This window comes from Octodon degus, unplaced genomic scaffold, assembly GCF_000260255.1.
Source record: "Octodon degus isolate 3935 unplaced genomic scaffold, OctDeg1.0 scaffold00019, whole genome shotgun sequence".
Lineage (NCBI taxonomy): Eukaryota > Metazoa > Chordata > Mammalia > Rodentia > Octodontidae > Octodon > Octodon degus.
Genome location: NW_004524595.1, coordinates 3,783,097 through 3,810,830, shown reverse-complemented (window position 1 = coordinate 3,810,830; position 27,734 = coordinate 3,783,097). Strand labels below are relative to the sequence as shown.

Here is a 27,734-nt window from a genome sequence, read left to right as displayed (position 1 = left end):
CAAGTCCTGAGCACTTGAAGCACTCTGGAGAGGGCCTGTGGCCATTCATACCCTTAACCATTAGAAGAATCTAGGAGGCTGACCTAATAGATCAGGGCCACGAGAGAAGCCACAGTGTGTACTAGTTGCCTAGGATGGCGCTGGCACACTTTATTGGCTTTGGTGTCTTGAATGAAGACATTAAGGATAGATATAATTTTGACTTTGAGTCATTTAGAAAAGGATAAGAGTAAGCCAAGTATAATAGCGCAAGCTTGTAATCACAGCACATAGGAGGCTGAAGCAGGAGGATTGTTGCAAGTTTGAGGCCAATTGGGGCTACAAAGTGAGCTCAGGGCCAGCCTGAACTACATAGTGAGACCCTGTCTCTAAAAGAAAAGAAAAGGGCAAGCTTTCTTTTCATTTTCCGGTTCCAGATGCTTGGTCTCCACAGTTTACAGTGCAGTTATGGCCAAGTCCAAGAACCACACCATGCACAACCACTCTTGAAAGTGGCACAGAAATGGCATCAAGAAACCTTGGTCACAAAGATACAAATCTCTGAAGAGGATAGATCCCAAGTTCCTTAGGAACATGCATTTTGCCAAGAAGCACAATAAGAAGGGCTTCAAGAAGATGCAAGCAAACAATGCCAAGGCCATGAGTTCATACACTGAGGCTATCAAGGCCCTCGTCAAGCCCAAGATCATTCCAAAGGAAGTAAACTGCAGGCTTGCTTATATTGCCCAACCCAAGCTTGGGAAGCGTATCTGTGCCCGCATTGCCAAGGGTCGCAGGCCTTGCAGCCAAAGGCCCATGCTCCAGCCAAGGCTGAGGCTCCAGTTTCTGCTCCAACCCAGGCTTCCAAAGGTGCCCAGGCCCCCATGAAGGCTCCACAGTAAAAGCCTCTTATCTGCTGATGTGAAAACAGAAGGACTGTTGTTACCCTTGGGGTGCCATCTGTGGGGAGCTGGTGTCCTCCAGTGCTCTTTTTACAAATAAACCTGAGGCAAGAAAATAAAAAAAAGAAAAGAAAAGAAAAGAATAAGAGTGAAGCAAATGTGATATCTATTTTTGAAAGATTTCTGTCAAACACAATGAAAAAGAAAGTTTTGGAGCTTTCAAGAACAAAAGTCCTCAGTTATTTGGGAAGCATAGCTATCAGGAATGGTTTGCTCGGTAGGAAGCTACTTTTCTTTGGGTAACACTGAGCCAGTGTCTTCAGTTGAGAATTAAATCATTCCTGTCCACTTAATATATAAGTCAAGCACCTCATTTAAGTCAAGGGCTTGCCTCACTGTGATCATGTTATGTTTATAGTTCATCAGCAGTGACCATACCTTTATCTCAGATGAAACTCTAATTGAAATTGCCATCAAAACATTAATTTACATTCCCCCACTGCATCCACCATCTGTTGGCATAGAAGAAATAATGAAAAAGGAACTGGCCAAGGAAACTGTAACAATAAAACCAAACCAAAATCTGGAAAAGTTACAGACCAAATACTTAATCCTTAAATATTCATAAATTGTTTATATTTCTACTCTTCTTTTACTGAGGAACAAGACCACTCACAAAGGAAAAAAAAAAGGTTGACCTTCCATGAAGTACATATGAGAATGAGGATGATATTTCATTTTGAAGATCAAAAAACCCTGTGGCCAAGTTTTCCTCAGGTTTCCTCACTAGTCAGATGTTTCTGGTCTGTGATCAGCTCTTGCTGTAGGGCCCCATGTGTCCTGAGATTCCCCAGAGTTTGTGATTCTTTACTAGAACAAAGAAGATTATAAAATTAAAGAGAAAAGTACCAAAAGACCCCTGAATTTACCTCAAATAAAAGAGGAGACAAAACTAAGTTGAAAACTTAAAGAAACATGGCTACTTTTGATTTATGGGTTATGTGTTCTCAACTGGTTCTATTTTCTTAGTCTCACTGTGGAAAAATTATATAGGCACAGAATTTTAATTACTTCTAGAGGAAAAAAAAAAGAATAATAATAGGTAACCATTATAAATACCTTCTGTGTGCCAAGTATTCTACACATACATTCATTATAACGTGTAAACTACTCAATAGCCTTGTAGGGTAGGTATTATCCCATTTTAAAGATGGGAAAACCTGGACTCAGAGAGTTTAATACATTGCCTGGGGTCACCCAGGTTGGAACTGGCAGAGTAATAATCAAGCCTAGATCTGCTACATTCTGAAGGCCATTTCTTTCCGCAGTCCATCCTTTGTTACATTCCATCATGTTAGGTCCTTTTTTCGTCAGGCACTCTCTGTGGGCTAGATACTGGATAGCATGCTATACAGGCTGATTCAGCCCTGAAGCGAGAGTCTTTCTGTTTTATGGATGGAAAAAGAGCTCAGAGAGGTCAGCAAAAGCTAGATAACTAACTACTAAGAGAAACTTGAGTCATCTTCTTTAGAGCACTTCTTCCCTTGAACATTCAGCTTCACATACTTGTGCTTTCCTCACTTTTTTTTTTCTTAATGTATTTGGTACAGGGTCTCACTACGCAGCTCAGACTCGTAGTGATCCTCCTGTTTTCAGCCTCCCCAGTGCTGGGATTATAGTCATGCACCACCTGGATGGCCCCATTCAGTGTGCCTGGGGGTGAGGCCGGCATGGCTTGTTGTCCCAGGGATCGAACCCCAGTCCCTGAGCTTGCCTAAGCAGGCACTTAGTCCTATCCCTCCAGCCCTGACTTGTGCTTTCTTCATTAAGGTTCAGTAAGCTTCTCTGATAATAACTACTCCTTTTTTACTTGTATATTGTGTTTTCCAAAGCTCCATCCATTTTGGAGGATTTGCACTGAGCTGGGGATAATGGCTGACCCAGTGGAATGAGTGGTGTGGGAGGTCTGTGCTAGGAATGTCTCAGGGCAGCTGTGCTCCTAGACAGTGGCCACACTCCTCTGCTGTGCATGGAGAACACTGCAGGTGAGCATCTCTATGCAGAGCCCCTCCACCCCAGCACTGTCTCTAACCTGTCTGCCACCTACCCTGATCACCCACTTTTCCACCCTCATCTACACTGACTTGAGCGTCTGCCTAACTCCATCTTTTCCCTTCCCTTACCAGTCGCAGTTGTCTCCTGGCAACTACCTGTCAGAATCCTAATAGTCCTTCAAGCTCTGCTTGAAGCCATCTCATTCAGCAGGACTCCTCGAAGTCCCTAGACACCATTCGTTCTGGTCCTGCAGTGTGCACACCTCTGCCACTGCCCCCATGGCCTTCCATCCCAGGAACACTGGAGGTTGAGCTACACTGTCACAAGGGAAGACCCAGCACTTATTACTTAGCTTCCCTGGAGCAGCCTCCCAGCCGATGCCCAGGAAGAGTGTGCCACATTGCATCCATGTTGTTTTGTCCAGAATATTAAGGTCAAAATGAGATCCTTAAAGAAAAGAAGACTAGGTCAGTTTGAGGAATTTTATTCTCTTCATAAGTCTGCATTAGTCATACTTCACACAGTGGTAGTCACAATATTTGCAAATCAGCATTTAGCTCTATTGCTCCAAATTTTCAGGATTGCAGTTTAAGCTGACCAGTGCCATCCCCCCTTCCCACCTTAACCAAAGACTGCATTTGTATTTTTCCTTTCAGTCATCTACATTTAGAACATTGTCCTTGGTTTTTTTTAAATCAGAAGCTTATGACTTTTTAGAGACTTTGCCCAGCTTTTAAGTGCCAAAGATTTCACATTTGAATATATTTTATTTAAGGATTCTTTTAATTACATTCTTCCCTAATTTAGCCAGATTTCTTTTTTAATATTCCTAAGCAAGGAATTTATTTATTGTGACAATATTCTTTTAAAAATAGTAGTTTAAACAGTACTAAATGCTATTTAATGAATTTTCTCTTGCTCGGTTTCTTTTTGAGTCTCTTAAGAGCCTAGTTCTGTCTTCTGTGTCTAGTGCATTCAACATTTCTTCTGTTGGATGATCTGTGACAGTGAGTCACTAAGTACTTGTTGGCCACCTACTGTGTGTCTAACCCAGTGTGGAGGAGAACACATAAAGATAAGCATGCTGACATTGCCCAGCCCAGCTGAGAATTAGATTTATGGATGCAGAGGAGAGATAAATCACTCAGCTGACAAGGAAGGTTTCCTGGAGAAAGGTGGGGTGAGGACTGTGCCGGCAGTAATGGGTCACAGGGACTGAATAAGGAGCCAAGGCTGAGGAAAACAGAAGTCTGCAGAGCACAGGGTCCAGGATCTGAGCAGCGAGCAGATCCAGGGGACAGGCTGGCGCAGCTAGCGGGAGGCAATGGAGGTCAGCAAGTTCCAGCCTCGTTGGAACCAGGGAGTATGCTTGCTCAGTGAGGGGTGGATGAAGCAAGGTTCCCATGCCGGGGATGCCCTGCCCCACCTTGGCCACTGGATCCTTCTCTTCATTCCACGAGGGCCAGCCCTACTTGAGAGCACAGGTGGGAGTAGCCTGGATCTCAAACAGGCATTTCCTGATAACCTGAACCCTGAAAAGAGTAAACCCAGATAAACCCAGAGGAGCAGGCACAGCCTGGCCGGTAAGCTTCCCAAGACCAGCATCTGCTTCCTTCAGCTCTGTGTCACTCATTTCTTGCCACATTAACAAGGGCAGGCAAGCAGTGGGAAAGAAATGGGCAGTTATGGCTTTTCCACAGTTAATGAGTATGATGCCAAGAAGTGAAATAACAAGTGCAAGACTGCTATGTCTACACAGTATCCAGTACTTTATTGTCTTAGTCTCTGCATGGAGCATTCCTCAATGGTTCTGATTCATCCTATAATCTTCTGACTGCAACTTCAAGTCTGTCTCCTCAGGTAAAACTTTAACCTCAAACAAAGATCCCCTTTCCTGTGTGTGTACCCCATGTGTGTACTGTTGCCTGCCCATACCGCACATTCAGTTTTCCTGGCCCTCCTAGTTCTATAAATACTCCCATTTTTAAAATAGTCAAAAAGGAAAATATGTATACATAGAGTTCAGATGAAATGCACCTGGGTGCTTTCAGGACTACAAAAATAGCGTGTGTGCTCAGGAGAGGAGCAACGCCAGCACCGCAGGAGCCTGTGGCCACCACTCCCAGAGTGCTCCTACCTGCATGGCAGGCACCGCTCGAGTTCCTTAACCGCTGTACTGCACACTACATATGCACAAATAACCATTTAGATAAACATAACAAGTCACAAATCAATTGTATTTTTTCTTTCTTTAGCTTTATATAAATGGAATCATGCAGATTGCTTTCTTTGATGGTAAATATTATTGTCTTGGCTGGGGCTATAGCTCAGGACAGTGTGGGCTTACTGTATACAAGGATCTGGATTTATTCCTTAGCAAATCCCCCACCCCCAAATAACATCTCTGTCCTTCAAATTTTTAAAAACTAGTAGCTATTTAAAGCTTGCATGAGTGTATAAAGATTACAGAAACACTCATGTACCTCCTTAGTCAAATTTTAATATTTTACTCTAATTTTCTTATTCAATCCTGAGACATTGAACCTAGAGCCTCCACAATAGGTGATATATTCAGCCCTTTTTATTTTTTATTTTGAGACAGGGTCTCACTAAGTTGGCTAGGCAGGACCCAAATTTGTGGTCTTCTTGCCTCAGCATGCCTGGGATCTTAGGCATAGGCCACTGTACCCTGCTTGATTATTTTCAAGAAATAGCATAGCCCTTTGCTCCCCCATGTATTTCATCCTTCTCTTTTCCTCCCTAGCTCCCAGAGATAACTACTGTCTTTTGTGTCATCTTCGCCTTCCTTATACCTGTTTTTATACTTTTATTGCACAGACTTTCTGGTCATATTTATATGTGCATGCTTTGAAATTTCATAAGCATATGTTGAAGTATTCATCTGTAACTTGCTTTTTTCACTAAGTGTTGCATCCTTGAGATTCATGTGTGTTGCTCTGTGTCACTCTAGCTCATTCCTTCAAACTGCCATGAGAAGTTCCTTGGGAGGAATCTACTACAGTGAATTTATTTACTCTCTACTTGCTGGACATTTAAAATGGTTCCAGTTTTTGTTGTCACAAGTGATGCTACAATAAGCTTTTGCCTAATGTCTTCCAGTACATGGGTGGCAGGCAGCTTCTTGGCACTGGAGATGCTGCCTGTGTTCCTCTTCACTGTTACTGTACAAGAGACTGTAGCAGTTTACAGTCTGTTATCAAGTGGGAATTCCCAGTGTTCCACAGGCTTGACAACACTTGGTTATGGTCTGATTTTTACATTTTTTCAATCCGGAAGCTATGAAATGGAATCTCTTGTAAGTTTTATTTTCCATTTCCCTTATATATTCCTTTAGTTCAACAAGCATGTATTGTCTGTTGGGTGTTGTACACTGTGTGAAGTGCGGGAGTTCTGAACCATTTCAGAGCCCCTGCCCTCTCTAAGCTCACAGTCCTTTGCAGTGATTTCTACCCAGGTAGGACCACAAAATCACTCAGGGGCCAGGGCCATCTGCAGTGTTAAGTTCCATGGTAATAGTTGATACTTACTTTAGCTGATACACTTAGTCTCAGTTTATTTAAGTGGGTGAGTGAGAGAACGCTAGCTCTTTACTGGCTGACACTACAGCACTCCTTTCATCTTGAAGTTCTTCTTACAAATTTATGTGCATATTCCATTGGGTGTTGGAACTATTGACTTGTGTCTATAAAGCACCTCAAAAGCAAATACCAAGCAGAGTATAAGCAAAGGGAAGATTTCCTAGAACTTAAGCTATTTAGGACAGCTGTAAACCTGGAAAGAAACAAGCAACAGAAGAAGAAAGAGGAGGAGACAGTCTCAGAACAGTACCTGAGGAATGCGACCATCCGTATCACAAAACATTAGTAAAGGATGCTCATCCACACATGCCACCAGGTCTGTTCAGGGATGGGCCAGCAGCAAAAGCCTACTCTTTAGATGTGGAGATACTCAGAAGAACAAAGTAGGTGAAAGAAGATGCTACAGGGACAATGCAGAAGCAGAGTTGGCCTTGGAAAAAAAACAGTTCACTAGAAAAAGGAAGCAAAGGACAAAAAGATTGTAGTCAGGAGCTAACAGTGTGCCCAACCTCAGTGCCCTGGTGACCTCACTGTGCTGCATTCAAGGCTCTTGTCTCTTAATAGCAGTTTGGGAAGTATGGGTTCCAAGGTAGGTGACCCTTAAAGAACACCAACTTAGGCATCCTTAACCCTTGAGGCCTTCATGCAAACATTTACTTACTGCCTTCCCAGTTTTTGTTTCATCCTTTCAACAAACACTATGAGAGAAGAATTGTTCTCCAAATTGTGCAGGTGAGAAGAATCAGTATTTAACGATGAAGTATTTTGGCTGTGATGTCACCTCTAAAAAACAGCCAATTTTGTTTTGTTTTGTTTTTTAAATCTATCTACAAGAGTATATAATGCTCTTCCATAATGGGATTTTTGTAGCATGTACAAGTGAGCTTCAGTTTGATAGTGTTCAAACCCCAGAAGTAACCTGCTCACATGATCAAATCACACAAAATAAAGTGAAAATTTGAAACCAGTGTAATCCAGTAAAAAATAAAACCAGTTTAGTTAGCACAATCTCCTTACTGTCCCCTGTCACTGAATAAAAGATAGAGATGATAAAGGGAGACCTATTTGGTGTTTTTTTGTGGTATTAAGGGTTGAACCTAAGGACATGTTCATGCAAGGCAAGCATTCCACCACTGAGCTACACCCTCGTTGTTAGCATGGGACAGGGTCTCGCTGAGTTCCCTGGACTGACTCTCTTCCTGCCTCAGCTGCCTTTGTAGCTGGCCATTTTTATTTGTTTATTCTTTCTTTCTTTCTTTCTTTCCCCCTTTATTCATTTATTTATATTCGCAGTACTAAGGCTTGAACCAGGAGTTTTCTCTTTGAACTACATCACCAGCCCTCTTTCACTTTTTATTTTATTTATTCATTTATTGTTTTTGGAGTCAAGGTCTCATTAAATTGTCCAGGCTGAATGAACTTGAGCCTGTGCTCCTTCTGCCTCAGCACCCCAGAGTTCTGGGATTACAGGTATGCACCACCATGTCCAGCTCCATTTAATTTTTAATGCCTTCAATAGCAATATGTTGACTTTTATGTTTCTTGTAGGGAAGTATTTTGATTATGTAGTGGTTAATTTCCTGATAGTTGGAATTCACATATCTCACAGGTTTAATGTGTAGTAGTAAGATGTGGATGTTCATTAATAAGCGGCAGTCTTCCCACACTGATTGGAGTTGCCTGGGAGTAAGATGTGTACAGGCTGCTCACCCTCAAATGGAATCATCACCGCAAGGCAAGTTGAAGTGAGTCCACAAGGGGTTAACTCTGCCACAGAAGCAGCTTCGAGGAACTGGAAAGGCCTAAGAGCCCAGAGCTGGGAATGTACCCTAACCACACAGAGTGGGTCCGTGAGGACCTTCTTCCTGATCTGAACACATGCAGAAGCATGGCAGTATATAGTGTGGATGGTCTAAAGAAATGAAATAATAGCTGGCTTGTGAATAATGACAGAAGTATTTGATGATGTGACTCTGGGGGAAGCAATTATGGTTAACCCCTCATTTGTTTGGCATTTTCAGGGATTGAACTGCCTCACACAACTGAATTTTCCAAACAAGTAAAACTTTCCTATTTATATGTCTTGAAAGTTTTTTAACCAGGCTTGGTGGAAATATTTCTGAAATACATTGTACAATTTTTCTGTCTTCTTCAGCAGAAGGTACAAGAAATAACTTTTCCTTAGATGTCAGTGCCTTTGAATGTAAGTCTGAGAAGAGCTGATTAGAAGAGGTTTAAATAGTAAAGACTGATAAGCATCTCACAGAACGAGAAACCTAGACCTCCGCAGCTCCAGGGAGGATCCATTCAGCAGCTCAGCAGCTCGGTGATGCTGCTAACCTCCTCAGAGTCACAAGATGGGTACTACAGCTCCAAGCCTCAGGACTTCACATGACAGGGACAAGGCTGGAATGAAATGGGGGATTATTCTTACACATAGCTTTAATCAGAGAGGAAAATGTTTCTCAGAAGACCCCTCACAAACTTCCCCTCAGATCCCATAGGCACAAGTGAGTCAGATTTCCATGTTTTGGCTTATGAAAATCTAAGAAAGCAGACATCCAGCACTTTCAAAGTCTTGATGGAAGTAAGGGCCCTGCTCATGAAAAGGAAGAATGGAAAATGGCTTTTAGGTAGGCAACCAGGGGTGTCTGCCCCAGTGCCCAAGATACTAGGAGTCAGATGGAGTATGTTACCGACTGTGTGGGACAAACTCGACGCCTGACTAGAGTGTATAGTTTTTGTTTCCTATACTTAGTGGCACCAAACTGGGATTCTTTTACCCCTCTTATTCTACCTTATCACCCTTTTCCCTTGCTCCAGGTTGCTGGCTGTCATTACTTGCTGTTGAAGTGCCTTGCCCTCACCTTACCATCATTATGTTTTGTTCTTTTCTGAAAAAATCATATAATCAAACTTGTTAGAACCATGCCTGAAATGTTCTGAGGATCTGACAGGCCATCCTGTGAATCCAGTGCTTAGTGGCATTTGGAGCGCTGTCTCGAGCTAATTTCTCCATTGTTTTAGTATTTGGAGAAGTAAGGGCTTTGGAGAATCATACAAACTTTATCCTGGAACCTTCTTATGATAACAGGTCATGCACTTACAGTCTAGTACACTACAGCTGTCCACCTGCTCTTCACTGATTGACAGAGAGGCAGCCCCCTGCATTGGTACATTCAGCTTCTGTCAAAGTTTGAAATCCTGGCAAGTGCCACTATTTCTGGGACCACAACCAGTAGAAATTGTCCTTGCAGCAACTATCTTGGACAAGGCTTAAGTATTGCTACTTCTCCCCAAGTTGCAGAGCCCTAAGACCCACCTGGTTTATGCAGAATTAGACATGTTTAATATGACTTGTTCCAACAAGTTATTGAAAGTCTATTGAACAACTGAGGACCATCCCCTCCCTGAATAGACAGCTGACCAAGATTCAGTCTCTGCGTGCAGAAAGAAGGAAGTAGGAAATGCCTAAACCAGAGGGAGTGATTCTGTTCCAGAAGCAAGTTCCACAAAAGCAAATTATCAGTGTTGAGGTTTGATACAGCTGAAACTATGAGTCCAAATGGCTTACAACCAGACAGAAACCTTCAGAGCAAGTGAGCTGTTTGCAGGCCTAAAGTGCTTTGTTTATTGTGCATCAGAAAATCATGAATTGGTACCAGGGAGATAGCTCGGTGGTCTAAGTGCCTGCCTGGCAAGTGCAAGGACTGGGTTTGATCCCTGGTACCACATGCCGTGCCGGCCCCACCCTATGCTGGCTGCTGGGAAAGGAGGATCACTAGAAGTCCAAGTTGCATAGTGAGACCCTATACCAAAAATAAATAAATAAATCTTAAAAAGATTATGAGTTAATCTATAGGCAGAAGTTTTTTTTTTATTTTCAAAGTTTTATTGATAAACATATAGCAATGAGACAGGTTCAAATCAAAATCGAGAGTACAGTTTCAACAAATAATACACTGCATATATTCTTCTTAGTGGTTAATTGCTGTACAAGATTATAGGCAGAAGTTTTGTTTCAGTTCTTACTATATCGTTCAGATAATTCTTACAAGAAAAATGCAAAGTATTTTTCATAAATATTATGGTTATTAAATCACTCTTAGAACACTTTTTAAGAAAGCACCACTCTGTTAACTATTGACTGAGATAGGAAGAACACAACTGAGTTAAGTTGAACAAGATATTTTTGGTTTTAAACATTTTATTTTCTCATACATGAATTAACATGTGAATTACATGTGATTCACATTAACTTGTGTTGTTTTTTTTTTTAATCTGAAGTGTTCCGTTCTTGTTCCCCTAATCCAGTTTACTATGTATGTGAAAAAATACTAAATTTTAATATTGGCTTCTCCTACACTTTGTTGGCCAAATCTGTGTGGAGAAATAATTATATAATCAGTGCTTCTTTAGAATCACACTACACAATCAACAAAGATTTTGTTGTTGTTGTTGTTAATTAGAACATCCAGGTGATTGGCACACAGCTGAAATCCCAGCATTTGGAAAGCTGAGACAGGAGGATCATGAGTTTGAGATCAACCTGGGCTGCATAACAAATTAAAGGTTAATCTAGGTTATCTAATGAGACCGTGTCTCAAAAAAACAAACAGAAATCAGAACAGCTCACTCACCTAGGCAAATCTATTCATTCAGACCTAAATTTATTTTTCATACTCAATGGGCATTTGACTCAAAGACAGTTTAGAAATCGGTAGAAAAATTGTTTCTTAGCATATCAAAATACATCAGAAATCCATTTCTACAAAACAAAATAACAAGGAAAAACATATTTCAGCCAGGTGCAATGGCACACACCTACAGGTTCACCTATTCATGGGGCTAAGACAGGAGGATTGTTTGAACTCAGGAGTTTGGGGCCAGGACAATGTAACAACATTCTATTTCTTAGAACAAAATTTTTTGAAAAGTAATTGTACACCAAAACCCAGAAGAACCAGTAACTTGAGAATCACATCCTGTGTTTTACATTTGAAAACTTGTATATATTGTAACAATTACAGTTAAAGTCAAAGTAACTCATATGTGACAGGCATTTTTTCTAAAAGTAAGCAGAAATTAAATAATCAGCAAAGACACAAAAAATTTAGAAAGCAGTGTTTGTTGAAAGTGATTGAAAATTATAGATCAAGCTTTATAAGTGAAGGGATCCAAAAGAGTTTTCTGAATTGAGTTACTTGGATTGTTTTTTTTTTGTTTGTTTGTTTGTTTTTTTGTTGTTTTTTTTTTTTTCTCATATTTTGTGATGTTCCTGTAGGCTGTGAAATCTCTGCCTTGGCGTGAATAGATAAGTATTCAGTTGCCTTATTGTGGCACTTGACACATGTGACTAAAAAGTGGACATTCACAATCCTGCCCCCCTTTCTTCTGGTTGTAATGTGATTCATCTGTAGAAACCCCAGCAGCGCTGAGTCAGACAGCATCAGAGTCGAGTGCCTAGAGGTCTGAGGGGCCCTACCAACTGGATCGTTTTTTGTTTCTTGGAATTTTTTTGTTGTTATTTTCTATTCTTTTTTTTTTTTTTTTTTAGAGAAGGCTCTACAGGGTGTTCAGGGTCTCAGTACTAGATAGGACTCATAGTGATCTGCTTGTTTACAGCCTCCCAAGACCTGGGATTACAGGCGCGCACCACCATGCCCAGCCTCAATTGCCAGTCTCAGCATGTCCCAGGGGCACAGGCCCGGGGATTGAATCCTCAATCCTGGCACCTGCCTGCAGGCGCTCTAATCTGCTGAGTATTTGGCCAGCCCTGTTGTTGTTTTCTTTTTTAAAAAAGAAAATTGCTATGAACCTAACTTTTCCTTCAGGAAATCATATTGGTACTTAGAGGGCCTCATCTAAATTTAATATCACCCCATCCTGGGATGATGATAGATTTATAATTATCTAGTATGTATTCTTTTACTATGTTTACCTCATGTAGCCAAAAAGGTTAACTTTGGCCATTCTTTATGTGGTGCTTAGGCTTACTAAGACATAATGATGGCATAGTGAGTGAGTGGCAAGCTGGTTCTGCCAGATCCTCTAGAGCAGGAGGTGGCACTGTCACATAGTAGGAGCCTAGAATTTGAATCATGGTTCTAGACTTGACTCTTGCCCCTGCCTACTGTGATCTGAGCAAGTTAATCAGCTGCTTGGAATCTCAAGTTTGATCATCTGTTAAATGCACATGGTCAAAATAATGTCTCTTTCATGAAGTTTTAACCAACAAATTGCAAGTACTCTGAAAAATTAGAATTTTTTTTTTTAGTATGCCTATTCTTAGTCCAAGAAATGGGTAATGTTCACACAGACACATGTTATCTACCTTTAAGACTGTGTTATTGAGACAGTTTATGTTTTTAATAATAGCTTACTTCACCTAAAACTAGCAAGTCATTTTATTTTTAAAAAATTAAGTTAAAGAACCCCCCAAGTGAAAAGATGAAGCACTGACAGTGAAGAGTGGAAGCAGTCATACTTTACCAGCAAGCGTATTGAGTGCCTTCATTAGGAAGCTCCCTCTGATTTAGGAGCTATAAATACATGTGGGAACACATATGGAAAAATGGAAACTGCTGAGCATCAAAATTCACAGCTTGATTAGAAGCAGCGTGATAACTTTTTCTGGTGGTCTAGTTGCCATATTACATAAAGCAGAAAGATTATCAACTATCCGTGGTCTCTTTCCCAAGTCTATTCTTATAAAACAACTTTGGTCCTACCTCCTCCATCAAATTTTAAGTGAGGAAGACACTGCCTAATCCACAAAGAGTTATGGCATAAGAGAGACTTAAAATAATTATACAGCTAAGTTTGCAATGAAAGTTTGGATGAGGGGGCACAAGGGAGATCTGGCCGCTGGGGTGCTCATCACACCTAAGCTTCGTGCCTGTTCACAGAGTTCTTTCAGCACTACACATCCTACTTCTCACTGCTTATGCTGCACACACGTGTGATTTGCCCCCTTGAAGATCCTGCTCCTTGGTAAAGGCACGTTTGTATTTCTGAGTCCCTGGCTCTGCAACTTTTCTCTAAGCCTCAGTCAACATAATGTCCCCAGTAGTACTGTACCCAACATTCTGAGTTAGTAAAAAAAAAAAAAAAAAAAACACATAAGCTGTGTTTATCACCAACAACTTTTCTTTTTCTTCTGTCTTTTCAGTTGATCTGCCCTTGTTTTTTCCTCGAGATCAGCCAACACTCACGTTTCAGTCCGTCTATCATTTTACCAACAGTGGACAGCTTTACTCCCAAGCCCAAAAAAATTATCCATACAGCCCCAGATGGGACGGAAATGAAATGGCCAAAAGAGCAAAGTAAGTGAATCTATTATTATTTCCTGCAGAGAGGAGCATGTTGTTTGTCTGGTCCAGGGGTTGGCAAGCTGTTGCTCACCAGCTCAATCCTGCTTATTTTTGTAAACAAAGTTTTATTGAAACACAGCAACACCCATCTCTTTACTTGTTAATCTATGGCTGCCTTCATGCCGTAACAGCAGAATAAGCAGTTGCAACAGAGACTTGTAAAGCCAAATGTACCTAATTATTTGGCCCTTTAGGAAGAAGCTTGCTAATGTCCTTATATAGCCTTTAGGAAGAAACTGACCTAAATCTGAAAATGTTTCCCTGTCCTACTGTTCTGTTAGTCCCACAATTGATTGTCACTGCTTCCTTTTTTAATGGATCTTAGAATTTATCAAAAATCTGCTTCTATATTCAGATTGAAAAAGAAGTGCTAAATAGAAAGTTTAGTTGTAGATAATTGGTATTGGAAATGTTGGCAGCTACTTGTGTGATTTTTTTTTTTAATGGGAGAGTTATTATGAGAGTAAACAAATACAATTATTATTTAATGGTCACTATGTAGATTTAGTCACTACTCTCTTATGTGGAATTAAAGCTCTTTGAATTATATCTGTCATTACATGTGTGGTATATTTCAAGTCTTTGCCCAGCGTGGGAACTGCATGGTTCTTGATTGAATAAACAAAAACATGGATTGATTAAGCCAACTAATGCCACTGTGGAAGTAGTGATCTGACGGGGGTTGAAGTTGGCTGGTATTTGGAGCTTACAAGTACATCTGTTGATCACAGACCTCCCCGTATGGAAATCTTTTACCTTAGTTGTATGGAATAAATAAATGTAGAAATATACTGCATGGGGGGGTTTTGGTAGGTAAGATGTTGATATCTGGAACATAAGTCTTCATAAACCATGACCTCCTAGATTAAAACAGCAGTGCATTGAAATGGTAATTTCCAAAAATAAGTAGTTCAGTGGCATGTGGTTATTACTTTATCACTCTAAACAACCATATGCTCACACCTGTGATCCCAGCTGAAGAGATCCGATCCAAAGAATCTCACAAACGAAGACTGTTAAGCATCCTCTTCATTTGCTCATCCAATATTTAGTAAGCATCTACCATGTTCAGGGCTTTGTGCTGCATGCTGAGGGCAGGATAGACAAATTGGAAATTGTCCATGGCCTAATAGACTATGTAACCCAGCAAGGGAGAGAAATCATATCAAACTTCTGATACTTTTAAAGTCTCTACTGACAAAGCCTGGCCTCCCAAGCCTGTGGTGTTCTTGATTGGCTGGACTTCTTGCTCCTGCCTCCCCTTCTGATACCCTCCCTCCTCCAGGAGGCCTCCTAGCATCTGCCAGTCTGTAGTAGCACTTTTAAATAATGACGCAAGTGGGTTTCTCTAGAAACCCAGATCCCTCCATGTTAGATTCGCACATCTCTCTAGAACCAGAGTCATAAAACTGCCATGTGCTCTTTTTACTTCTATTTTCCCTTTATATCCATATCTTCAATGTCTGAAATTCTGTTTAGGAAAAAAGAAAAAATGTGCAAATACAGCTAGGAACAATGATGAAGACCTGCGTACCTTGAAATACAGTTTTAAAAAGGAATTATAAGATAAGTTTTACGTTTAAAGTATTGCAGTCATTTACTTTTCTGGGCTTTTCCTGTGTACACATAGACTCTACCCTTGGAAGATGGGCCGTTATTTGTGGTATGTGCTGCGGAGTCTGAACCAGACATGTCTTTGTGGTTTCCATGGCAAAGCTATCTTGGTGTCTGTGTGTATGTGAGAGCGTGTGTGTGTGTGTGTGTGTGTGTGTGTGTGTGTGTGTGTATGTGTGTGTTTTTCTTAAGTAGACATTTTAGTATGTATGAATTGAGTCTTTAAAGAGCTGCATACCACAAGCCTGTGATTTCAGCACAGGAATATTGTAAGTGAAGCCTGTTTATCTTAACAGATTGGTTCAGAGTTTTAAGAGACATTTGCTTTATGTTAACGCCAGTCTAAAGAAAACATCTGAAGTAACTTTAAAAAATCTGCTTTCTACTATAGTGAAGATGACTCCATTTTAAATATAATAAAAGAGAAAGCCAACAAGCAACTCAGGCTAGCAAGAAGAAGTAGTTTCATGTTCTATTCTTCAGCTGATCTAGTACTGTCACTATATGGGGCTGTGTCAGGAGGTCAGGTAATGGGTAAATGCAGCCAAAGAGCTGTCTGGCACCACAGGCTGCAAGTTGAAAGAGAAACTAGATAAGAAAGGTGCAAAAGAGAGAAAGGTCAACTGTAGCACTGTTTAGACACCCTGTTTCTTTGTCCTATGAGAAGACCGTATGCAGTACATAAAAGACTGTAATTCACTTGGGGAGCTCTGCCCCTGACATAAACACTCCCATGGCTTATGAACAGCCCCAGAGCCCATTGAGTGAAATCAGCTGCTTATCCCTCCTGTGAGCACAATTCTAAACATGTGAATTCAGAAAGGACATTTCCTGGCACTGGCCATGGCTTTTCTTACCATAGTGTTTCTTGTTTGTGGCTATCCAGCACATTCTGTCTTTCACAAGTGAAATACTCTTTACTGGAAGAGCACATGTTTGGGGTCATGCATGTCCCAGTTCCTGTTGCAAAGTATAATCCCATAAGCTCTGTGACCTTGGTCAGGGTGCTCAGCTTCTCTCAACTTCATCCTGTAGCAAAGGATTGCACTCCTCCCCATGGGATGGCCTGCTGTGGAGGGGCAACTGAGGAGTTACCACAGGGAAGAGCCTGGGGTTTAGCTTCTACTCTGGGGGCCACATACTGTTTTGGAATCACTTTTGTTTTACTTTTAAATTTTGCTTTACATGCTTGTGTATGTTTCCTTAACCAAATCCTGAGTTCTTTAAAGGTAGAGGCTTTCCATATGTGTGTGTGTGTGTGTGTGTGTGTGTGTGTGTGTGTGTGTTTTGGCAGAACTGCGGATTGAACTCAGGCCCTTGTGCTTGCTAGGGAAGCACTTATTCCACTGAGCCATCTCTCTGCCCCCCATATGTATATTTTTAATTGCAGTATAATTTACAAAGGAATGGACAGACTTTTATGAATAGTCTCCAACTTAACAGTGTAACCACTTAAAATCCTTTGACTCTTCAGTGGTATGAAAGGCGTGCATATTCAATAGAAACTATACTTCAACTGGTGTATTTTGATCTTTATATAGGCCAAGTGATAATTTAGTGTGTGATTCTCTCAATGCTGAACAAAGGTGCAGCTGCAGTTCCCAGGGGAAACAGTGGATTCTCGGAGATGTGTTGGATTCTATGCTATGATGTTCTGTCATCTACGTATATAAGTATATATTTCTTTCTTTTTTGTTTTTTGGTGGGACCTGGGATTGAAATATATTTTTGTTTTACTGTTGCAATTTATAGTGGGTTTATTAGAATAAGCCTGTCATATTTGAGGAGAACCTGTTGTGTGTGTTAATACTATACATACATATTTAGAATTCTTATGCCTTGATAAATTGGTCCTCCTGTCATTATGAAATGTCTATTTCTGATCATCTTTGACTTGAAATGTGCTCTGCCAGAGATTAAAGTAATAAAAAGCACCAGCTTTTTTCTATATATTTTATATGGTTATATATTGTTTACCTTTTCTTATTTTGTCCTGTCTTTACATGTCAAGAAAATGCTTGTGGGCCTTGTTTTTAAATTATAGTTTGATAATCTCTACCTTTAGTGTGGACATTTGGTTAATACACATTTAATATAATTAATGAGCTCATTAGGATTAAGTCCTACCATCTTGCTATTTGTTTTTAAGCTTCTTCTTTCTTCCTTTGTTCTCCTTTTGACTTATTCAATATTTTAGTGTGCCATTTTGTCCCTTCTATTAGCTTTTTAGAAGTACCCCTTTCTATTATATTTTAGGTACTTATTCATGAAGAATATATTTTAACTTATCACAGCTATCATTAATATTATAATGTTTCACATATATAAAAACCCCAAAATGTATACTTTTTCTACCTTCTGTTAGCCTCTGTGCTATAGTATTCATGTTCTACTGTATGCATATATTATATACTCCATAATACACTGTTATTGCTTTAACTTTTAACATTCAACAGGCTTTTAATGATTTTTTTAAATGAAAAGTCATATTCCATCTTATCCTATGGTTTCCAAATAAAGTTAATAGGTGATCATTTCCTCTCCAAAGAAAACTTATTTTGAATATAACTCTCAAAACAATTGAGATCCTATCCAAAATAGAAGTTGAGGATGCCAAGAAAGGGCTCCGCCTATGTGCCATGCTGGTGCCTCTGCCTTCCCTGTAGCCTTCGCCAGCTGTAGTGCACCCTCGCCCCTGCAGTACTGTGGAGACGTGCGCTGCCCTCCATTAAAACCCACAGAAACCCTGAGACTCACAGGTTTCACTGAGTTTCCAAGAGCATACCAGTGGCTTCTAGTGAAGTCAGGGCTCAGCCCCAGCTCTGAATTCTCTGTACCCCAGTATCCTGGGACAAACACAGTGCCTCACTCTCTGTGACTTGCCAGAGGCTTCTTGCTCAGAAGTCTGATACTTGACCTATAGCAAGGAAGTGTGCATGGCAGTTAAGAGTACCGAAGCCATGGCAGCTGGGTTTAAAGCTGTTTCTGTCATTCACTAGCTTTGTGATTCAGGGAAAAGTATGGTCTCCTCGAATCTTGATCTTATCTCTAGAATGGTGAAGCCCAGTGTAGAGGCTTACTCTGAGTGTCATACAGGGTGTATAATTTTTGTTTTTCAAATTAACAAAATACCAGTGTGGTATTGTTTCTTTGCGTTTCCAATCTTTGATATCTGTGTCTTCAACTGCTAGACCCAGATTTAAGATGATTAGTTTATTCACTTATCTCTTTTTCTAAACTCATCTGTGCCATATAATAAACCAGATACCATGTAAATATTAACAGAATTAAATCTATCACATTCACAGGCCTGGGGAACATAAAAGGGATAGGGAATTTAAGGAATCATTTTAGAATGGCGCCTACTGGATGAGGTGAGGGAAGTGAATTGTCTAACATGGCCTGGCATGTTCTGAGCTTGTTAACTACCAATATCTTCATCCCTTAAAGGTTAAAAGGAGATTTCTAATTAAAAGATGCAGAATTAATATTAGTGTCTTCACATGAACCCAGCAAACAATCCCCCAGCTCCAGTGCGATGGCCAGAGAGTCAGCAGTTCTAGGCTACCCATCCATGCATTTTATTTATTGTTTATTTTCTTTCTGGCACCAACACAGCCAATTTGAAAAGTAGAAAAATTCAGCCTTCAGTTGCTTAGTCTATATACCAGCCATCACTTTAAAAGCAAAACAAAAAACAGATACTGTGGTATCTTGTACATAGCTTTAAACCTGCCCAGAAGACTGGAGAAGAGGACTGTTTTGTACTCCTTTCTAGTGTAAGAAATCTATGCAGTGGCATTTTTGATAAAGTTCATTATATAAAGCATTAGATTGATCCCCTAGCGGCCTTAGTAGCATCGTAAAATAAAATTTAACCCCAAACCACCTATTGCAATGGCTTGGTGCACATGAAGTCTATTAATATAAGAGGAGTCACTATAGAGACCATTTAAAAAAATAACTCCTCAGTCTACACATGGAACTAATTTGTCTTAAACTTTCCAAGTATTGTGTCCCTTCTTTCCTCAAGGTCTGAAAGAGATAACATTTTCTTTTTTGGAAACCTATCTAGGGCTAGGGATGCCCCTCAGGGTAGAAAGTAGCACAAAGCCCTGAGTTCAATTCTTAGCACCACACAAACAAAGAAAAAAGAGCAGAAGAAAAGAAGGAAGAGAAGGAAAGAGGGGGGAACCACAGAAAAAGACAGCTATCCAGGTCCTCTCAGAACAGATGATAGCTTTCCATATGTTGCTCCTCACCATGCATACTTTTATTACCTGCCATCCTTCCGTCTTTGTAGAATAATCTCTTTCAAGAATTAAAAAAAAGAAAAAAGAATTTTTAAGTCGCTCACTCAGGACTAATTTGGTTATTTTTCATTGTCAGTGCTATAATATTCCCAAAGACAGATTCTTTCCCCTCCAGACTTCTCATTAGCTGCCAGATACTTTAATCCAGCCTCATGTGTTGGGCCTCTAAATAAGGCAGCTAAAAATAGCTCTCCTCCCCTTAATTCCAGAGGCAAGGGTAGGTATCTCCAGCCAGCTTTCACCCCATCTTCACAACTTTGCCCCTGTGGAACCCTGGGCCTCAGTGGCACACAATGTAGAAGCCCCAGTTCTCTTAGTGCCTGCACAGAATGGTCAATAGAGCCCTAAGACCTTTGGGGATCAAGGTACTCACTTGCAGAGTATAAGAAGTTATAATGTGAGCCTATTTGTGTGTTTGTTTCTTCGAGAATTAATTGCTCATTTCTCAGCTCCGTGTTAGTAGCACTTTGGAGCACCCTCAAAGTACCTTGTTTCCGTTAAGATTAAGTGTAGGGTCCAGCCTGTCCCACAGTGCCTGTGCCTTGTCAGCCTGCCTGAGGGAGCCTGGGCTGGACCAGCAATGGAACCAGATGCTCTGTGCTTCTCAGTCCTCATTTTGCGAGAAAACTCTGATACATTCTTGGTCGGAGTCTCCTCCCCGCCCCTCTCATCTTTTCTCTTCTCCTGTCCTCCTTCTCATCTCCTTTCCCCTCCTATCTCCACCATGTCCTCTCTGCTTCCTCTCTCCACCAAGACTCATTCCTCATCCTGTTCCTCCCCCTTCCTGTCTGTATTCTTGGATCTCCCTACCTGGAAACTAATGGTGGGCTGTTGATCATGAAGGTAGAAATTGTGACCTGGCTGGCTATAATTGCTTACTCCCTGTGTCCCCTCTGCAAGGAAGGGTGCTGTGACCCGAGCTACTTGTGAGTGGGGAGTGGGGAGTGGCTGAAAGCAGAACTCTGAGGTGAGCAGAATTCTCCTGCTGGGCTCCCAGTAAGCTGTGTCCCAGAGGCACATCTGGAGTCAGACCTCAAAGCCAGAACCTGTAGTCCAACCACCGCTGTGATTCATGGGCTTTCTTTTTTGTCTTGTTTTGCCCCAAGTTTCCTAGAAATAGTTCCCTTTAAAAAAAAAAAAAAAAAAAAAAAAAAAAAAACCCAACCTCATCTCAGCTGAACTCCCCTTGAGGGGGCAGAGGGAGTTTTCCAGGCCCAGGCCAGTGCAGCTTGGGCTGCCCAAGCACCCTGAGGGGACAGTGAAGGTGCCAGCTCCTCTGGTGAGCTGACAGAAGATTCTGAGAAGGCTCAGGTCCCTAGGCTTTCATTCCCCACACCCTACTCCTACATGAGCAAGCTGTCTCGTCCCTTTTCTTCATGGTATTTAGAAATATAAAAACCTCAGAAAAGAAAGAAAAGCAAATACAAATAAGATAGAATGATGGATTCTCTAACTCTCAGAGAGAATTGTTTTGGAAGCTCTTTTCAAGGGAGTTGGTTTGTTTTTCCTGTCAAAGAGAGCAAGAGATGGGGAGGAATCCAGATCTGCCTGACATCCAGGCATCCTCTCCAAGTCGTGTAGGTCAGAGAGCGTGTTATTTATTCAAGCCTGACGTCTGTTGCTGTGAAATGATAAGTTCCATTTAAAAGCCTGGCCATCAGTTACTGCTCACCCAGCCTCATCCCAGAGCAAGCTGCTCCCCATCTGCCGGCCCTCTAGGCCCCAGTGTGCCAGGCACAGGCACTCACAGCTCAATTCCTCTCCTCTTTAGGACGGAGCAGTTCAGCCCACTGTACAGGACTCTCACACCGGCTTTCCCAGGCCCTCCCTCATGCTCCTTTCCAGCTGTCATAAGGATGGAACCTTCATCTATCCTACTTTCTCAGTGGAAAAGATTTGGGGGTTTATGTTCTGGCCTTGGTCCATAAGCCAGAAGTCACACTGAGCTTGGCTTGTCAGGAGAGACCATGAAAGAGAACTGGAAGGGGTTCAGGGAAATTCACTTGGTTGGGCTGTTACTCAGCTCCTGAGTTCTCAGGTTTGGGTTACAGTGGTGCCTCCTCTGCCCCTGGGAAAATGTTTTCCATCACTACACCTCCTTCTTTGTGAATTGTGACCCCATATTTTCTTTCTTAGGAAAATATAGATGCTTTACGAAGTCAGAAAAGAGTATAGAATCTGGATTTGGGTTTTTATAACACATCAAAGAGGAACATTTAGCAATGGAGTCAGAGCTGCATTTCAGCTGTTGGAAGGTGAATGGTAGACTAAGTGAAGAAAATGCAAAGAAAGATGGCCTGAAAATGAGGAGACCTGGGTCTCATCTGGGCCCATTTACAATTCCCTGTGTAGTTATGAGAAAGACAGGGTCACTTTTATGGGCCTCAGTGCCCTCACCTGAAAGTGCTGGAACTAGTAGCTACCTGATAATCACTAAGCTCCCTTACATTTCTGAGATTTGAAGTAAAAAGCATGCTTAAGGTAGCTTAGCATACTTCTTTTTTCATGTTGAGAAACTTCAGTCTCTGTTGCCAGAGGTCAGACACACATTGAAAGCTTTTCTAAATGGAATTAAGGACACCCTGTACGTGATGCTTTTTGTACAGTCTGCATCTGATATTTATAGAACACTTCAGCTGTGGAACGTGCACACGTATGCCCTGAACACACACCCTGTAAAATAATTCTAGATGCAGAACATTTTCAGATGTCAAGTTAAAACAGCTTCTTGAGAATTAGGCTTAACTGTTGTGTGTGTTGGTTCTGACAGGTGCCGCCAGGGCTGCTTGGGGCTGCTGTGGCTGAGGTGGAGTCCAGCCAAAGCAGGAGGGCGTGCCTCTTGTTTCTATCACTTCTCATTAAGGCATGAGTTTCTAGAGAAAAGGAAAAGCATCAAAGAACCATCAGGGCCATCTATTCTGTGCAGGTCGTAATGACTAGCAGTGGCCTTCCTCCTGTCAGATCATTCAGCACTGGGACACCTTGAAAGTGAACTGATCCATGCCTCACGGAGGTGGAGGATTGAGAAAAGTAGGCAAGAGTGGCCAGTAGCTATTGGAACCATTACCCTTACTCAGTGAACTGCAAAATCCACTTCAACAGCAGCGCTAAGTTAGAGGACCAAGGAGCAGTGCCTCTAGGAAGATAAGCGTGACAGTGGGGGCATTTAAGGGGACAGAACAGTGAAGGCACTTTAGAGCTGATCTAGTCCAGCTAGATGTGAATATGCTGAGCATTAACTATTGTGATGGAAGTAAAATGAAATAATGGTCATAAAGCTCTCATTTCATTTCCTGGAAGAGCTCGTTCAGTACATACAGTACAAAACTGAGAACTCCAGCCCAAGCCATCTCTGCTGTCCCACCTTTGTTCTTCCCTGGCCTGATTTCTGGCTCCCAGGAGTAGCACAGTGGGGTCAGGGCTGCAGGTTAGTATACCTGTGTGGCTGTGCCCCGGATACCCACCCACGGAGCGACTGGAGGCACCTTCTGCGTAGTGCATTACCAGGAGATTGAAGGTCGCTATACCTGTGAGGAAGGCCCAGGGTGTTCTTAAGCAGAAATAGCTCTTCTAAGAGCCTCAAATCCTGACACTGAGTATCTTGAAGAGAACATAAAATATCCATGTGGCCAGACATACTACTAAGGTTTATGAGCAAGAAAGAAGGAAGCAGGAAAGTGGGGAGGAAGGAGACACAGTTGTCTGGGAAGAGGACAGAAAATCCCAGTGACTCCTATCTCCCCAGACTGACAGTTAGTCATGCCTGGTGGAAAATGGAAGCCAAGAAAGCAGAAGTGAGGTTGGGGCCTGTAGAGTAGTCCTGAATCCACAGTCATGTCCATGGTTGGTCAAGGCTGAGCTACCCAGAAGAGGGACTGAGGCTACAAGGAGGGCAGGCTTTACAGCAGCGGGATTGTAACAAGTAAGGCACAAGATGGGCTGGGGAGATAGCTCTAAGTGCTGAGTGCCTTCTTGGCAAGTGAAAGGACCTGGATGTGATCCCCAGTACTGCATGCCATGCTGGCCCCAGAATCCCCTGGTACACAGAAACAAATAAATAAATAAAATAAATTTAAAAGAAGAAGTAAGGCATAATAGTGGTTTCACAGAGCTGATCAGAAGGGACATAGGAAGGCTGTACCTCTGTGTAGCTGCAGCTTTTACTAAATCCACTGAGAAGTATATGAGGGCTCACCATATACAGAGTACATGCACAGCCCCCCAGGATCACCACATACACACACACATGCATGCACACGCGTGCATACACACACACACACACACACACACACACACACACACAGAGTTGCTGTTCCCGTATTTTGAAGAGCCCAGGTACAGTTCTTGCAGGCTGATTTCTGGAATGGTCCATCACTATTTGATACTCCATTCTAATGGTGGGATGTTCCAGGGCATTAACTATTTAGTAACTCAGTATAAATCCAAACTATGAATCAATAAACTGTAGTTCTTGAGCTGGCCATGGGCTGCACACCTATAATCCCACCTCTTAGGAGGCTGAGACAGAAGGGTCACAGTGAGTTTGAAGTCAGCCCGGGCTGTATAGTGAGTTCACGGCCATCCTGAACTATATAGTGAGACCCTGTCTCAAAAATAGAGAAAAAGAAACTAAAAAATCAAAATTTAGAAAGCCACATTCCCATTATTGATGTTTTCAGGGGCATTAGATAATCCTTAAACTATCAGTTCAGAAAAAATGAATTTTATGGGGACTTATTTATCAAGACAAGACTTAATTATTTTTCTCAAAACAAATAATAATGGGTCGAGTCCCTCCTGATCATCTTCTAAATGATTCGTGCTAGTGTTAGTAAACATCCTGAGTACTTAAAATGCAGCAGCAGAGCTAGAAATGGTTTCTATATTTAACTCTTGTAATTCTTATAACAACATTTTACAGATTATGAGGTCCAGGCCCTGCCAAGTGAAATGACTTGTCTAAGGTCACACAGCAACTTGGCTTTTGAACTGAGAATACACTCCAGGTCGCCACCATTTTTTTTTTAATGTATTTGGTACAGGGTCTTACTATGCAGCTGAGACTCATAGTGATTCTCCTGTTTCAGCCTCCCCAGCGCTGGGATTAGAGGCATGTGCCACCACACCCAGTCTTGGTGGCTGGCTTGCTGTGCCCGGGGTGGGGCCAGCATGGCATGGTGGACCGGAGATCAAACCTGGATCCTTGCATTTGCCTAGGCAGGCACTTAGGCCACTAAGCTATCTCTGCAGTCTCCACTCAACCCTTTTATTTTTTTTTCCATGATTTTATTGAGAGACAAATAGCAATGAGACAGTTTCAAATCAAATTGGTATGACAGTTTCAATAACTAACACATTGCATACTCTCTTCCTAGTGGTTATTTGCTGTACAAGATGCAGACATGATATCCTATTTACAAACACTATTACAACAAATCCCTCTATTCATTGAGAGAATGTAACTATATATCCTAACCATTTTGAATACATAGATACAAAATCGACATTCATCTGCATCCCCTTTTTTGTTTAGTTCCATCATTTGAATATTATAGGTGTGTTAACTCAGCAAAATATTCTAAAAGAGTCCAGTAATCCATAATAGTATTGGGTCTTCCTCTTGACTGGCAGTGTCAGAAATTGTTGACCTGAGTCCCCTACAGCTCAACATAACACTATGGCTTTACATCTTATACTTCGTTTTTATACTTTTCTGCTGGATGGTTAAGACCAAGATAAAGCAAGACCTATACAACAAAAGTTGTAGCTTTTGGATCTGATAAGGTCAGTCAAATCCTCTCAGGATTTATCCTGAGATCCTGTACCTCAGATTGTAGATCCTTTGTCAGTGTCAGCTGTGTGGATGAGTCACGGCCATTGTTTGGCCAATGTGCTCCCTGTGAAAGCCTGAGAGAATGTTTTCTCTCTATGAGACTCTCCTTAGGCACACCCTACATCATAGATCACTTTCCTCTTTGGCCCCATAATCTCCTTGATCAGAAAATTTGGGACACTACTGAATTACATGACATTATAGTACAAGATCTCATAATGTCCTGAGTCTTAATTGACCTTGGAAGGCTAGGGCCAAAATGTTGGCTTTCCTTGCGGCCCTCCGTTTTCTCTAATTTTGGTCTGCAAACTTAGGTTGTTAACCCTCCAGAAGACAAGCTTATTGTTATTACCATACAACCTAGGCTGTTAAGCTTAACCTCACTATCTGTCTGAATATCAAACATCTTAGGCATAACGTGGAACAGATGTTTTTCTTCAAGTATTGATAATGTTGAACTTTAAGTCCCTACAGAATATGATGAAAAAACATTAGAAAAATTAAAATATGTTTTTAAAAAGGCATAAAGAATTATATAATTCTTATGTTTACACATAAGTCCAGAAATCTAACCATATACAACCTTGTAGCAAGACAGTCTGCAACATTCCTTTTCCTGTCTCCTGCCTTCATTCACCACCCCCTTCTTTTTGAACAGCACAGCAGCAACTGGCATGTCATGACAAGCAGCCCGTATTCAGAAGACCAGAATGACAGGCACTCCAAGCATGAACCTACTATTACAAATTGCTATCTTTAGTGCAGTTGCTTAGTTCACAGGTGTCTGTATATATAGTTAGTCAGGGTGAAAATCATTCCAATTAACTGTAAGATTCAAAAATCTTCTGAAGATTCTCAGGATCATTGCCTTACCCATCTTCTACATATAACAGTATGGCTTGCCCCTGTCATCTATCCTAGCTCTTCTCCTTGCTCTCTTTTCATTGTCTAGTGCTCAAGTTCTTGCTTTCCTTTTAGTTGTATTATAGCTTTCTATTTGTATTTCTTCTTTTGAGTTCTTATAGTAGGGAAACTATATGATATTTACACATGTGTGTATGGTTTATTTCACTTATGAGTATATCTTCAAGTGGCATTCACTTCAATATGAAGACTTCAAGTTTGTCATTCTTTATAGCTGAGTAATACTCCATTGTATAAAAATACCACATCTTTTTCATCCATTTCTCAGGTGATGGACATCTTGGTTGTTTCCAAGATTTGGCTATCACAAATTGTGCTGCTATAAACATAGGCACACATATATCCCTATGATATGATGTTTTCAGATCCTCTGGGAAAATTCCCAGTACAGGAATAGCTGGATTAAATGGGTTTTCCAGTCCAACTTTTCTAAGGAGTCTCCACACTGATTTCCATAACGGTTGCACCAGTCTACATTCCCACCAGCAGTGGAGAAGGGTTCCCCTTTCTCCACAGCCTCTCCAACATTTGTTGTTGGTTGATTTCTGTATGATAGCCATCCTTTCTGGGGTGAGATGATATCTCATTGTTGTTTTAATTTGCATTTCACAGCTAGTGATGTGTAGTATTTTTTCATATATTTATTCTCTTCTTTAACTTCATCCTCTGAGAAGTGTGTGTTCATCTCAGATGCCCATTTCTGGACTGAGTCTTTAAATTTTGGGGCCCTAATGTTTTTTACTTCTTTATAAATTCTAGAGAGCAGACTTTTTCTGAATACTTGTCATGATTTTTTCCAAATTTGTGGGTTGTCTTTTAACTTTGTTGGTAATTTCTTTTGATTTGAAAAAACTTCTCAGTAAAAGCAGGTCCCAGTTGTTAATTCTTTCAACTGTTTCCCATGCAATTTGATTTTTGTTTGTAAACTCTTTGCCTACCCGTATGTCTTCAAGAGTTCCTCCTACTTTCTCTTCCAGGAGATTTAGTGTTTCTGTTTTAATGTTTAGATCTTTAATCCATTTTGACTTTAGCTTAGTGCATGGTGATAGACCTGAGTCAAGTTTGAGTTTTCGGCATGTAGAGAGCCAGTTTTTCCAGCACCATTTGTTAAAGAGGCTATCTTTCTTCCAGTGAGTATGTTT

The 27,734-nt window shown here is 41.2% G+C and overlaps 1 protein-coding gene across 4 annotated transcripts in view; it reads left to right on the top strand.

Moving 5' to 3' along the window:
• The window catches only part of Babam2 (BRISC and BRCA1 A complex member 2), a 506,746-nt gene that overhangs the window by 459,899 nt on the left and 19,113 nt on the right, over positions 1–27,734 (top strand). For 3 of the 4 annotated variants that reach the window (XM_023711099.1, XM_023711098.1, XM_004627389.1), the window contains one exon: positions 13,707–13,860. The exons of the other annotated variant lie outside the window; for it this stretch is intronic. In XM_023711099.1, the coding sequence (XP_023566867.1) occupies positions 13,707–13,860 (154 nt within the window). The remainder of the gene's footprint in view (positions 1–13,706; positions 13,861–27,734) is intronic. 4 annotated transcript variants of the gene reach the window in all.